Genomic DNA, 15,134 nt, shown 5'->3' on the forward strand with positions numbered 1-15,134 from the left:
AAGCATGGATTGAAGGCTTGATCTGCTTTTTGTGTGTAGATGCGCTCTTTCAAAAGGTGATCTTCTGGAAGACGTCTTCTGGAAGATTGCCTTTGAAACTAGGCTGTAGTGTAGACCTAGCCTTACTGTTTGGAAGTTCGTGAACAAACAGACAAGCTTTCTCAAATACATAGTAGATTTGCTAGCAGTAGGGAATGGATTTGTTGATTATAAAGCTATATTAATACAATTTATATAAAGCCTAATTGTTCTGTGTGATAAATACAGGGAATCAGTTTTTGTTTTTAAAGAGCCTACAATCTAAGTACCTGTTGATGCTTTTGGCTTTATCATATAAATGTAAACTGCTTATCCTTTTGCTAGCACCTTCCGTGTAGAAGATATTCAGGTTCTTTCCTAAGTTTTGGAACTCTTTGTGAGAACTCTTGAGCTGTAACAAAAATTCTTGTGATCTAGCTGTTTCCATCTTTTTGTTAGGCTAATCACCAGGACATGTGCTTTTGGCTAATGCTTCCTTTTTTTGTGGTGATTGTCTTCCTGACAGGTATGTTCTTATTGATACGCCAGGACAGATTGAGGTGTTCACCTGGTCAGCATCGGGCACTATTATCACTGAGGCACTGGTAAATGTTTTTGACTATATAATAATGAGGGTAGCTGGGGTAGGTTGTTATAAAATTGAAAGTTTTACTTAACTAAAACTTGTTTTCGTCCATTCTTTCAGGCTTCCACTTTTCCTTCAGTTGTTGTTTATGTGATGGATACATCTCGCAGCACCAGCCCTATCACTTTTATGTCTAACATGTTGTATGCTTGCAGGTAATTGATCTTGGGTTCAGAAATCAAATATTTATCTTTTCAAAGTGTAGTTATCTTTTCAAATGAGGAAGCTGACATTTCTTGAAAATATGTTGAAATAGGAAGACATTACTGGGTTTGATCATTCATATCTCACTTACAATATTTCTACCCGAAGAAAACTACAATACTGACAAATTCAATCATTCTTCTGAACCCGGGCCTCTGAGAACTCCAACAAATAGCTTTTCCTCACCACTAAAAATCTTTTGTGGAGTTTCCCAAGGCCTAGTACCATCTGCCTTTTTCCCATGTGTTTTGAGACGTCTTGGAAAGGTTGAGAGTTGCTACATGAAATCAGTTGCTTGTACTGTTGGTATAGGTGTGTTGCTCCCAGCGTATCAGAGAGACAAGGTAGGTAAGAGAGTATCTTTTGTTGGACCAGCTTCTGTTGATGGAAGAGACAAGCTTTCAAGCTACACAGAGCTTTCCCTCAACGTATGCAGAATGTCTGATGAAATTTCTACAGACTCAGAGACAGCCTGTAAGATATCAGTATCTTGATGAAGGACAAACTCAGCCTGGGCAGAAGTCCTTACTGATGGTGGGAGAGCAGAAATATTTTGCGTAAGTAGTGTGAACTTAACCTAACTGTCCCTTGCTGCAGCTTGTCTCATTGAAAAATACGTTCTAACTTTGAGTAGTTAAATTCTGAAATAGACTTCCAGAGAAGGTTGTTTTTAAGAACAGATTGGACAGACACCTATCAGGAACAATCTAGGTATATTTGTTCCTGTCACAGGCCAGGGAGCTGGATGTTATGTCCTACTGAAGTCATGGCCACCCTTCTAATTCTGTACAGCAGGCTGACTAATTAAGTCTATCCTCTTCACGCAAATATCCAGACACAGACTGGGCCTTTGCCTTCTAATGCAGAGCAAATCTGAGCAGTATAAAACCTGTAGGACTAACTATAGACCCCATTCCACAGGAGGAATTTCCTCATATTAAAGAGTGGAAGATCAACAAAAGTGAAAAAGAGAATGCCCCAGTAAACAAAAATTTTGGTGTTCTCTTTGGGATTCCCCTTAAACAGGTTCAAACTATAGACTTGAATGACTTGAATAAAATTTTTTAGATATAATCAGATAAAAAGCCACCTTCTTGAACTCTTTTGGATTCATGGGGACTTTTTTGTACTATATTTGATCTATTGATTTCAAATTAGTTTTCTAATTTGTTAGGATCATTTGAAAGTAATCCTGTCCTCAAAAGTGCTTGTAACTCTTCACAGCTTGGTGTCATCCATAGACTTTATGAGCATGCTCCCTATGCCATTAACCAAAACATTAATGAGAATATTGAATAGCACCAATACCAGGACTGACCATCTTCAGGACCAATGTAGAAGTGCATCAGTCTCTGAAGAAGGCCACATCGTTTGGTTATTGAGGCAATTATCAATGTCTAAGGCCGAGGCCTTCTAGGCAGGTTCAGGCAGCAAATAGTCATCGAATCGTAGAATCATAGAAGAGTAGGACTGGAAGGGACCTCGAGAGGCCATCGAGTCCAGCCCCCTGCCCTCATGGCAGGACCAAGCACTTTCTAGACCATCCCTGAAAGCCATCTATCTAACCTCTTCTTAAATATCTCCAGTGATGGAGATTCTACCACCTCCCTTGGCAATTTGTTCCACTGTTTGATTACCCTGACAGTTAGGAACTTTTTCCTAATGTCCAACCTGAACCTCCCCTGCTGCAGTTTCAGTCCGTTGCCTCTTGTTCTATCCTCAGAGGCAAGGAAAAACAAGTTCCCTCCTTCTGCCTTATGACGCCCTTTTAGATACCTGAAAACTGCTATCATGTTCCCCCTCAATCTTCTCTTTTCCAAACTAAACAGGCCCAGTTCTTTCAGCCTTTCTTCATAGGTCATGTTCTCTAGACCTTTGATCATTCTCGTTGCTCTCCTCTGGATGCTCTCCAATTTCTCCACATCCTTCCTGAACTGCGGTGCCCAGAACTGGACACAATACTCCAGCTGAGGCCTAACCAGTGCAGAGTAGAGCGGGAGAATGACTTCTAGTGTCTTGTTCACAACACACCTGTTAATGCATTCTAGACTCATGTTTGCTTTTTTTTGCAACAGCATCACACTGTTGACTCATATTTAGCTTGTGGTCCACTATAACCCTTAGATTCCTTTCTGCTGTACTCATTCCTAGGCAGTCCTTTCCCATTTTGTATGTGTGACACTGATTGTTCCTTCCCAAGTGGAGCACTTTGCATTTGTCCTTACTAAACTTTATCCTGTTTAGCTCAGCCCATTTCTCCAGTTTATCCAGATCCTTTTGAATTATGACTCTATCCTCCAAAGAAGTTGCAACCCCTCCCATCTTGGTATCATCTGCAAACTTAATAAGTGTACTTTCTATGTCAATATCTAAATCGTTAATGAAGATGTTGAACTGAACCGGTCCTAAAACAGACCCCTGCGGAACCCCACTAGTTATACTTTTCCAGCAGGATTGAAAACCATTAAGAACTACTCTCTGGGTAACTTCTCAACTTGCTTGCTGATTGTCCATGCTTCAGACCCATATAATAATATTGGCTCACTATAACATTGCAAAACTCTTGCTAACTTCTAATGATGATAACTTGTTAGTGAGGATACTTCTCATTCTCTGGAATGCAGACTTCGCTTGTGCAATTCTGCATTTAACTTCCATTGTGCACCTACCATCTGATGTGATATAACACCCCAAGTATCTAAATTTAGTCACCTGATGTATAACTATCCCGTTCGCACTTATGTCGCATCTCGGCATAACTTTGCTTTTAGTTATTACCGTTGATTCCGTTTTTTCAAGGTTTAACTTAAGTCCCTTCAGCTCACTTTCCCTATTAACTATGTTGACTAATTCTTGAAGATCCCTTTCATTTTCTGCAATTAAAACTGTATCATCAGCACATCGAAGATTATTTAAGTTGTATTCACCAATATTTAACCGAGGAGGACTGTCTATATTTCGCATAATCCTTTCACTATGCAAATTAAAAAAAATCTGGTGAAAAAACACAACTCTGTCTAACCCCCCTTTTTATTTTCCTATAGTCACTTAGTTTGCTACCCATTCTTACAGCTGCTGTTTAATCCCAGTATATATTCCCAATTATTTTTAAATCCCTTCTATCTATGTCCAGCTCCTCCAAGACTTTTATCATTTCATCATGCTTTACCCTATCGAATGCTTTCTCAAAGTCTATAAAGCATAAATATATGTCCTTTTTTACTTTGTGCTCTTTCTATTGATGACTGTAAGATGTAAATAGCATTGGTAGTACCTTTTATCTTCTACAGACCCACACTGTTCCTCAGAGATAACTGATTTTATCCTATTTTATGGCCTATTCCTGGGGATTTTAAGGAATAGTTTGGTAATGTGGCTCATGAGACTTATTGTCCTATGTTGCTCACATTCAGTAGGCCCTGGTTTCTTAGGTAAAGCAATGAGAACTGACTTTGATAAGTCCACTGGGATATGACTTGTATTGTATATTTCATTTAAAAGTTTTGTAACTACATCAATACGAAAGTCTTCTAATGCCTCAATCTTTTTCCTCGTAATACTGTCTGGTCCAGGTGCCTTGCCTCTTTTCATGCTTTTTAAAGCTTTCCTTACTTCTTCCCAAAGTATTTGTGGGCCATCTTCAATCTTACCCAAGATGACCTTTTCAGGCCTTATATCATTATATAGTTCTTCTACATATTCTGACCATCTATCTGGAATATTCAATTTCTCTGTTAATATCTTGCTGTCTTTTGATTTCAAGCAGCCAGATGATGAGTGTTACCTCCTGGATGCGCTTATGCATCTCTTTTGTACTGTTTCTGTGTTGCTGCTCTATTATCTTACAATGCTCATTTAGCCAATTCTACTTTGCAATATTACATTTTAACACTATTTCCTTATTCAATTTTTCATATTCATTTGTTTTCCTCTTATTTAGTCTCCTTTTGTCCATTCACTGCAAAATTTCCTCTGTCATCCATTTCTTCTTTGCGTCTTTTCCTTATTGGTATGCTCTCTGCTGCTGGAGCCTTAACTGAATCCCTCAGTACTTCCCATTGTTTTTCGACATCACTTAGGTCTCCTAAGGCACTAAATCTATTCTTAACAGCTATACTGAATGGCTCCTGAACTGAGAATCATAGAACACTAGGACGGGAAGGGACTTTGAGAGGCCATCGAGTCCAGCCCCCTACCCCAATTGGCAGGACCAAGTACTGTCTAAACCATCCCTGATAGACATCTATCTAACCTGTTCTTAAATATCTCCAGCGATGGAGATTGCATAACCTCCCTAGGCAGTTTATTCCACTGTTTGACCACCCTGACAGTTAGGAACTTTCCCTAAATTCCAACCTAAACCTCCCTTGCTGCAGTTTAAGTTCATTGCCTCTTGTTCTATCCTCAGAGGCCAAAAAGAACAAGTTTTCTCCCTCCTCATTATGACACCCTTTTAGATACCTGCAAACCGCTATCATGTCTCCCCTCAATCTTCTCCTTTCAAAACTAAACAAGCCCAGTTCTTTCAGCCTTTCTTCATAGGTCACATTCTCTAGACCTTTAATCATTCTTGTCACTCTTTTCCGGACCCTCTCTAATTTCTTCACATCTTTCTTGAACTGCAGTGCCCAGAACTGGACACAGTACTCCAACTGAGGCCTAACCAGCGCAGAGTAGAGCGGAAGAATGACTTCTCGTGTCTTGTTTACAACACACCTATTAATGCATCCCAGAATCATGCTTGGTGTTTTTGCAACAGCATCACACTGTTGACTCATATTTAGCCTGTGGTTTACTATAACCCCTAATCCCTTTCTCCCCATTGTGTATGTGTGAAACTGACTGTGCCTTCCCAAGTGTAGCACTTTGCATTTGTCCTTATTAAACTTCATCCTTTTTACCTCAGACCATTTCTCCAATTTATCCAGATCATTTTGAATTATGACCCTATCCTCCAAAGCAGTCGCAACCCCTCCCAGCTTGGTATCATCTGCAAACCCAATAAGCGTACTTTCTATGCCAATATCTAAATCATTGATGAAGATGTTGAACAGTACCGGTCCTAACACAGACCCCTGTGGAACCCTACTTGTTATACTTTTCCAGCAGGATTGAGAACCATTAAGAACTACTCTCCCGGTATGGTTATCCAGCCAGTTATGCACCTACCTTTTAGTAGCCTCATCTAAATTGTATTTTTCTAGTTCTCTAGTTGTTTGCAGTAACTTTAAATCCAGTTTTATGTTTCTCTCTGCACTTCTGATTCTCTTTAACTTTGCTCTCAGCTTTCCCACCACCGGTACGTGATCACTATAGGAATCGGCACCTGGCATCGCTTTAGCTGATATGAGAGCATTTCTGAATCTTGTGTTTATCAAAATAAGATCAGTTTGGTTTTTGACATTATCTCCTGGACTCCTCCACGTCCACAGCTTTCTTGGATGTTGCTTGAACCATGTATTCCCTATGATCAAATTATGACTTCTCTCCCATTCTACTAGTCTTTCACCTCCCTCATTTCTACGATCTACGCCATGAGGCCCTGCAATATCCTCTGTTCTTTCACATCTAACCGTGGCATTGAAATCTCCTTGAACAACTGTTATTTCTCCTGACTTACAGTAATTCTTTGCTTGCTCTACTTCTGCATAGAACCTTTCTATGTCTTCTTCTGAGCTATCTGCAGTTGGGGCCTAAACCTGAATTATGTTCAAGTTAAAAGGCTTGCTTTCCAGTTTTGCTAGCAGGACTCTATCAGATATTGTACAATAACCTTTCAAGCTATTCGCTTCTCCAGGACTTAAGATGACTCCTACACCTCTTTCATATTTTTCTCTACCTGAATAAACTACTGTGTACCCATCTGATGTGTCTATTCCAGCTCCCTTCCACCTCATCTCGCAAAGCCCCATCACCCCTATCTTCATCCTTTTCATTTCTTGCTTGATGTTTTCCATTCACCAGTAATGTTCTCACATTCCACCCAGCTGTGTGTAGGATGTTCATTTTGAGCTTTACGTTTTGGTTTGCTAACAGTCGCTTGATAACGGTCTGGAGTCACCTGTAGCACGAGGATGTTTCTAGGTTGGATATTAAAAAAAAATTATTCATTAGGAGCTTTTCAAGAAGTTGGTTGACAAAGCCCTGGCTGCAATGATGTAGTTGGGTTTGGCCTTGCTTTGAGCAGTGGGTTGGACTGTATGACCTTCTCAACCCCTTTGAAGTGTAAAGTAATACACTTAAAAAGGGATTTTCCCCCGCCAAAAACAAACAAATGCAAAACTACAAGATGAAGAATAACTGGAAGTGTGGTAGTACTGCTGAAAAGTTTCTGGGAGTTGTAGTGGATCACAAACTAAATGTGAGCCAACCATGTGATGCAATTTGCAAAAAAGACTAATATGCTGGAATGTATCAACAAGAATGTCATATGAGAGACATGAAAGGTAATTGTTCTTGCCTGTGAGGCCTCAGCAGGAGTACAGAAGAGGCTGTGGAGTCTTTTGTCTTTCAACAGCCACGAGTCTGGAAGGGAAGGGGGTAAGAGGTTTCAAGCACTGCCACTGCCCCCAGCACAGTCATGTTGGCTGTTTGAAGCACCCCTTCCACTCCCCTCAGACTTTCAGATGCACATGGCCCCTGCACTGGCCTCACAGGCAAAGAGCCTGTCTGTGACGACAGCTGAGCTGCTGGCTGGGAGTTGGCCAGTTAAGTCCCAGCCAGAGCCTGCCTCTGGCATCCCAGACCCTCCTAATCCCCCTCCCGCTCCCCCACATAACCGAAACTCTCTGCTCTTCATCCTACACCCCAATCCCCTTGCCCTAGGTGACACCACAAAACCTTGCACCTCCATCTCCTGCCCCATCTTATAACTGTATCCTTCACCCAAACTCCCTCCCAGATCCAACCCCCCCTTGCACCCCAGTCCTTTATCCTAAGCTTCCTTCTGTACCTAACTTCGATCAATAACGTGGAAGAGTGCAGCCCTTGACCACTTTCGAAATTCTTGGAGTGCCCTCCATGAAAAATTATTGCCCACCTGTAACATAGGACATTTACTGTTCTTTGGTAAGGTGCTTATAATGACCCTTGTTATATTTTGGGCCTCAGCAATTTGAGTAGGTGAGACTAAAATGTCTTTTCCCACTGTAACAATTTTTGAATTGGGGTTTTATATGCAGGTCCATTTGCCTCACGTTTAAGTAGAAAGTTATTAATTTAAGGCTATGTCTACACTGCAAGATAAATTTGAATTTAGTAGAATCGATTTTATAATGCCAGTTTTTTAAAATTTGATTTTGAGTATCCTCACTTCCCTCAGGCTCCCAACAGTTTCAACATATTGCTTCCACACAGAAATCACCAAACATCAACTGTTCAGCAATACATTGTGAGGACCTATCCCACAGTTTCCTCAGCCCTGCATTTTGAGCCAGGAGCCAGGTGCAGCAGCTCTGCCAGTTTCTTCCTGGGTCCCCCCAGTCTGGGGGACCCGGGAAACTGACAGTGCAGCATTCCTGGTCAATTTCCTAGCTCCTCCAAGCTTTGGGACCTGGGAAACTGACAGCACAGCAGCCCTCCTCAGTTTCCCGGCTCCTGCTAGTAGCGGGGAGCTGGGAGCCAGATGCAGCATGTAGCTTTGTGGACTACATATGGGACACTTGTGGAGGCTAATTAATTCAAATGAAAGACATGGCATTTCCACACTAGCTTTAATTAGGCATTTTAAACTCAAGGTTGACGCTATATCCATCTGTTAATATTGACATTTTGTTATCAATGTTAGGGCAGACTAAATTGAGCTAATAACATCTACAGTGAAGAGAGTGACATTTTAATGTCGAGCTGACTCCTTTAAATTCAATTTTATCTTGTCATGTAGACGCAGCCTAAGTCTTATTGAAGTCTAGGTGACTTTTTTTTGACTGTTCCTCATTCTCTTTTCAGTATCCTGTACAAAACAAAACTACCTTTCATTTTGGCCATGAACAAGGTAAGTAGACTCTATTATCAGTATCCAAGTGAATAAGATATTTGTGAGGCTTATCTTACAATAGTGTCTCATTACCACTCCTTAGCAAGGACATCTTTGCCTCAGAGAGAGATGGAGGAACGCTAGCTCCTAAAAGACTCTTAGTGGAGAATGACGTAGTGAGAACCAATGGCCAGAAGTCAAAGCCAGGTGAGGCAGTGGTGGGCATATTGGTCTCGGGGACTTGACCCATGGACTTCTGAGCACTCCAGGACCGCCTTCAGCTTGTGCCTACCAGCCTCACCCTTCTGGTTGGAAGAAGTTGCTGAGTCTATTGACCTTACCTGTGACATTCTTACCTTTTGAGGGACCTTTGCTTGTGGCCCTCCCATTTAACAAGACTATTATGTCTGTCACCTCCAGCATGTGGCAAACTCTGGCCTCCATTCCCTCCACTGTGCAATACTTTGCACTGGTCACACAGCATGAGTACTTGTATACCCACCCTGCTCCTTGGTGATGGGTGCAGTTAATGGCCGTGTCTACACTAGCCAAAAACTTTGAAATGGCCATGCAAATGGCCATTTCGAAGTTCACAATGAAGTGCTGAAATACATATTCAGCACCTCATTAGCATGCGGGCAGCTGCAGCACTTTGAAATGGACGCGGCTCGTCCAGACAGGGCTCCTTTTCGAAAGGACCCTGGCTACTTCAAAGTCCCCTTATTCCCATCTGCTCATAGGAATAAGGAGACTTCGAAGTAGCCGGGGTCCTTTTGAAAAGGAGCCCCGTCTGGACGAGCCGCGTGGCGGCAAGCCGCGTCAATTTCGCAGTGCTGCGGCCGCCCGCATGCTAATGAGGCACTGAATATATATTTCAGCACTTCATTAGTAAACTTTGAAATGGCCATTTGCATGGCCATTTCGAAGTTTTTGGCTAGTGTAGACGTAGCCAATGAGAGAGAGCATCAGGGTCAACAGGCTCCAGCTCCGAAGTCCAAGGGCGCTAGATGCTTGGATCTCTTTGGGAGGAAGGTATACGACAGTGGGGGCCTGATTCTCTCAGGGTAGCTAATCAACTGGTCATCTTGAGCTGGTATAACTGACTCCTGGACTGCAGCTCTGATTTAAGAAGTCATTGCCTGAGGACCTATGGGAGGAGTTCTTGGTCTTTATTCAGGAAGGTAAAGTGGTGTCATGAACCTGCCTGCAGGCAGCAGTGGATTTGGGGGATGTGGCAACCTGTGCTATCTCCCGAGGCATCAGTGTGCATCGAGTAGTCTGGTTGCAACCTTCCCCTGGAGGTCTAGCAAACTATTCAGGACCTTCCATTTGATTGTGTGGAGCTGTTTGTGCAACAAACTGACTCCCGCCTGCGTAGTCTCAAGGGCTTCTCTAGTACTATGAAGTCCGTGGGCATGCACACCCTGGTTACACAGCGGAAAACCCTTCAAGCTGCAGCCTCAGTCCAAGCCATTTCAACCACATGGGTGCTCAGACTTCTACCAACGTCAAGCCCACTATGCTTGCCTCAAGCAGTCCTGTCAACAGTCTGGGATCAAACACAGGCAAGCCAAGTCCTCCTCCAGCATCAAGCACTCCTTTTTGATGGTGCATATGAGACCAGAGTACCCACTGGATCCTACCCTTCCATTTCCCAGCAGACTCTGTCCTTTCCTTCTAGACGGCCATTACATCAGACCAGTGGGTCCTCAGGACAATTGTCTTGAGATACGCCATCCCTTTCTATTCCTCCCTGCCTCCTCTGCCCATCCCGCTTCAGGGACCCTTTTCATGAGTAGCTCCTCCAGGAGGTAAAGTCTCTCTTGGACTTCGGGGCGGTAGGAGGGGTGCCTCCTTCATAGAGGGGCCAGAGGTTCTATTTCTGCTACTTTCTGGTTCCAGGGGCAAATGGGGGATCTGTGACTCATCCTGGACCTTGGGGAACTCAACAAGTTTGTCGTTTCCCACGTGTTTTGTATGGTGTCTTCAGGCACCATTATTCTGTCTGTGGTTCTGGGAGATTGGTATGCTGCACTTGACTTGAAGGACACTTACTTGTACATTTCCATCTGTCTCTTCTGTTAGCAATACCTACAGTTTACCTTGGGCCACTGCACCTTCAGTTTACGGCTCTTCCTTTCATGCTCTCAGTGGTCCCCAGGGAGTTCAACAAATGCATGGAGGTGGACACCTTCCTCTGCCACAAAGGTGTCTAGGTCTACCCCATCTGGACAATTGGCTCCTGCGGGGTCATTCATTATGTCAGGTGCAGGTTCAGTGGGCTTTAAGCAGAGAACCTCTGGACAGGCTGGGTCTCTTGCTCAATCCGCAAAGTCCTCATTACTCCTGGCTCAATGCATAGAGTTCGTCAGGATGGTTCTTGACACCATCCAGGCCAGGGATTCCTCCTTAATCACCACTTTCAGGTCCTCACTCAGCTCCTGTGCTCTGTCCAATTTCCTGATCACCATGGTTTGCATGTGTCTCGATCTAGTCTTGACTGGAACGCAGGATCTGGTCCAAGAGGTAACTGTTACTGGACCGCTTGGAAATAGTGACCACAATATAATAACTTTTAATATTCCTGTGTTGGGAAGAACACCACAGCGGTCAAACACTCTGGCATTTAATTTCAAAAAGGGGAATTACACTAAAATGAGGAAGCTAGTTAAACAGAAACTAAAAGGTAGAGTAATTTAAACTAAAATCCCTGGAAGCTGCATGGAAACTGTTTAAAGACACCATACTAGAGGCCCAACTTAAATGTATACCCCAAATAAAAAAACACAGTAAGAGAGCTAACAAAGAACCACCATGGCTAAACAGCCATGTTAAAAAGGCAGTGAGAGAGAAAAGGGCAGCTTTTAAAAAGTGGAAGTCAAATCCTAGTGAGGAAAATAGAAAGGAACATAAACACTCCCAAATTAAGTGTCATAATGTAATAAGAAAAGCCAAAAAAGATTTTGAGGAACAGCTAGCCAAAAATTCAAAAAACGATAGTAAAATGTTTTTTAAATACATTAGAAGCAGGAAGCCTGCTAAAAAAGCAGTGGGGCCCTTGGACGATAAAGATATAAAAGGAGCAATCAAGGAAGACAGTGCCATTGCGGAGCGATTAAATGATTTCTTTGCTTCAGTCTTCACGGCTGAGGATGTTACAGAGGTTCCTAAATCTGAGCCAGCCTTTTTAGGTGACAAATCTGAGGAACTCACTCAGATTGAAGTGACATTAGAGGAGGTTTTGGAGTTAATTGATAAGCTGAATAGTAACAAGTCTCCAAGACCAGACGGTATTCACCCAAGGGTTCTGAAAGAACTCAAATGTGAAATTGCGGAGTTATTAACAGTGGTTTGTAACCTGTCCTTTAAATCCACTTTGGTACCAAATGACTGGAAGACGGCCAATATAACGCCAATATTTAAAAAAGGCTCTAGAGGAGACCCTGGCAATTATAGACCAATAAGTTTAACATCAGTACCAGGCAAATTAGTAGAAACACTAGTAAAGAATAAAATTGCAAGGCACGTAGAAGAGCACGAATTGTTGGGCAAAAGTCATCATGGTTTCTGCAGAGGGAAGTCGTGTCTAACTAATCTATTAGAATTCTTTGAAGGGGTTAATAAACATGCGGACAAGGGGCACCCAGTGGACATAATATACCTAGATTTCCAGAAAGCCTTTGACACGGTCCCACACCAAAGGCTTTTATGTAAATTAGGTGGTCATGGGATAGGAGGAAAGATCCTTTCATGGATCGGGAATTGGTTAAAAGACAGAAAACAAAGGGTTGGAATAAATGGTAAATTTTCACAATGGAGGAGGGTAACTAGTGGTGTTCCCCAGGGGTCAGTCCTGGGACCGATCCTGTTCAACTTGTTCATCAACGATCTAGAAAATGAGGTAAGCAGTGAGGTGGCAAAGTTTGCAGATGACACCAAGTTGTTCAGGACAGTCAAAACCAAAACAGATTGTGAAGAACTACAAAAAGATCTCAGCAAACTGAGTGATTGGGCCGCAAAATGGCAAATGAAATTTAATGTGGGTAAGTGTAAGGTAATGCATGTTGGAAAAAATAACCCAAATTACACGTACTACATGATGGGGTCAAATTTAGCTACGACAGATCAGGAAAGGGATCTTGGAGTTATAGTGGATAGTTCTCTGAAGACATCCACGCAGTGTGCAGCGGCAGTTAGTAAGGCAAATAGGATGTTAGGAATTATTAAAAAAGGGATCGATAATAAGACAAAAGATATCATACTTCCTCTATATAAAACTATGGTACGCCCACATCTTGAGTACTGCGTGCAGATGTGGTCTCCTCACCTCAAAAAAGATATATTGGCATTAGAAAAGGTTCAGAAAAGGGCGACTAAGATGATTAGGGGCTTGGAACGGGTCCCATATGGGGAGAGGCTAGAGAGACTGGGACTTTTCAGTTTGGAAAAGAGGCGATTGAGGGGCGATATGATAGAGGTATATAAAATCATGAATGGTGTGGAGAAAGTGAATATAGAAAAATTATTTACCTTTTCCCATAATACAAGAACTAGGGGGCACCAAATGAAATTGATGGGTAGTAGGTTCAAAACTAATAAAAGGAAATTTTTCTTCACACAGCGCACAGTCAACCTGTGGAACTCCTTGCCGGAGGAGGCTGTGAAGGCCAGGACTCTATTAGGGTTTAAAAAAGAGCTTGCTAAATTTTTGCAGGTTAGGTCCATAAATGGCTATTAGCCAGGGATAAAGTATGGTGCCCTAGCCTTCAGAACAAGGGCAGGAGATGGATGGCAGGAGATAAATCACTTGATCATTGTCTTCTGTTCTCCTTCTCTGGGGCACCTGGAATTGGCCACCGTCGGCAGATGGGATGCTGGGCTCGATGGACCTTTAGTCTGACCCAGTATGGCCATTCTTATGTTCTTATGTGTCTCCATCTGCTGAGTTATATGGCAGCATGTACGTATGTGGTTCCATTCACTAAGCTCCATCTCTGCCAGCTTCAGGCATGGTTGGCCTCAGCCTATTGTCCAGGCTGGGACAGCATCTGAGACCAACTGCAAGTGTTGCACATTCTGCACCTTCTGGGGCCTCAATCCAGACTCCTTAGTGGATGCGTTCTTTGTTATATGGACACGAGGGCTGCTCTATGCCTTCCCTCCATTTCCCCGTGTCGACAAGGTGCTCCTCGAGGTTCTTGGAGACAAGATGGACATGATCCTCGTAGTTCCAGCATGGGCTCCCTAGCACTGGTACCCCATGTCGATGGAGCTCTCCATTTGACTCCCTCTGCTTCCAGACTTCATCACGCAGAGCTATGCTTGGTTTTACCACCTGGACCACTGGTCTCTTCACCACATGGCATGGCAACTTTGTGACTGAATCTTGCTGAGTAGGCATGGTTGGGGCCAATGCAGCATGTCCTCCTTAGCAGCTGCAAGCTGTCTGCATGGCAGTCTAATCTGGCCAAATGGACATGCTGCTGCTGCTGGTGCAGTCAGCGCAGCCTTGTGCCTGTGTCTACCTCCGTACCACAGGTGGTCAACTACCTCGTTTCCTTGAAGCAGCAAGACCTTGCCTCTTCTTCCCTAAAGGTTCACTGGGTGGCCATCTAGGCCTTCCATCCCAGGGAGGGAAGTAATTTTACTTTCTCACACCCTATGGTGGTGTGCTTCCTCAAGGGGCTGGACTGACTTCACCCACCAGTTTGTTGGCCAGTCCCACCCTGAGATCATAACTTGGTTCTCTGTGTGCTTATGAGCTCCCCTTTCAAACCTCTGACCACTTGTTCCCTTCTCTGCCTCTCATGGAAGTGGCCTTTCTGGTGGCCATCACCTCTGCCAGAAGGCTGTCCAAACCCTCATACACAGTGTTCCATAAGGACAAGGTCCAACTCTGCCCTCACCCAGCTTTCCTGCCAAAAGTGGTCTCTGGCTTCCATACTAGCCCGAACATCTTCCTGCTTGCCTTCTGCTCTAAACCTCATAGCTCCCAGTGGGAGCAGCAGCTGCACTGTCTCAATTTGAAGGAGGTGTTTGCCTTCTATATGGACCAAACGAAGCCCTTCCAAAAGACTTCAGAGCTCTTTGTGGCAGTTGCTGATCACATGAAGGGACTTCCAGGTTTATCACAGTGTATCTCTTCCTGGATCATGTCATGTATACTGGTGTGCTATGACCTCACCAGAGTTTCCCTGCTGCCTGTTACAGCACATTCTACATGAGCTTACGGCTCCTCAACTGCTTTCCTGGCTCTTGTGCTTCTTCAGGAAATCTGTTGTGCTGCCATAT

At 43.3% G+C, this 15,134-nt stretch overlaps 1 protein-coding gene across 1 annotated transcript in view; it reads left to right on the forward strand.

Annotated features, from left to right (window-relative positions):
- The window catches only part of GPN1 (GPN-loop GTPase 1), a 116,498-nt gene that overhangs the window by 12,883 nt on the left and 88,481 nt on the right, over positions 1-15,134 (forward strand). The window contains exons 6-8 of the mRNA XM_074989100.1: positions 545-623; positions 725-819; positions 8,816-8,861. Coding sequence (XP_074845201.1) covers positions 545-623; positions 725-819; positions 8,816-8,861 — 220 coding nt within the window. The remainder of the gene's footprint in view (positions 1-544; positions 624-724; positions 820-8,815; positions 8,862-15,134) is intronic.

This window comes from Carettochelys insculpta, chromosome 3, assembly GCF_033958435.1.
Source record: "Carettochelys insculpta isolate YL-2023 chromosome 3, ASM3395843v1, whole genome shotgun sequence".
Taxonomy (NCBI): Eukaryota; Metazoa; Chordata; order Testudines; family Carettochelyidae; genus Carettochelys; species Carettochelys insculpta.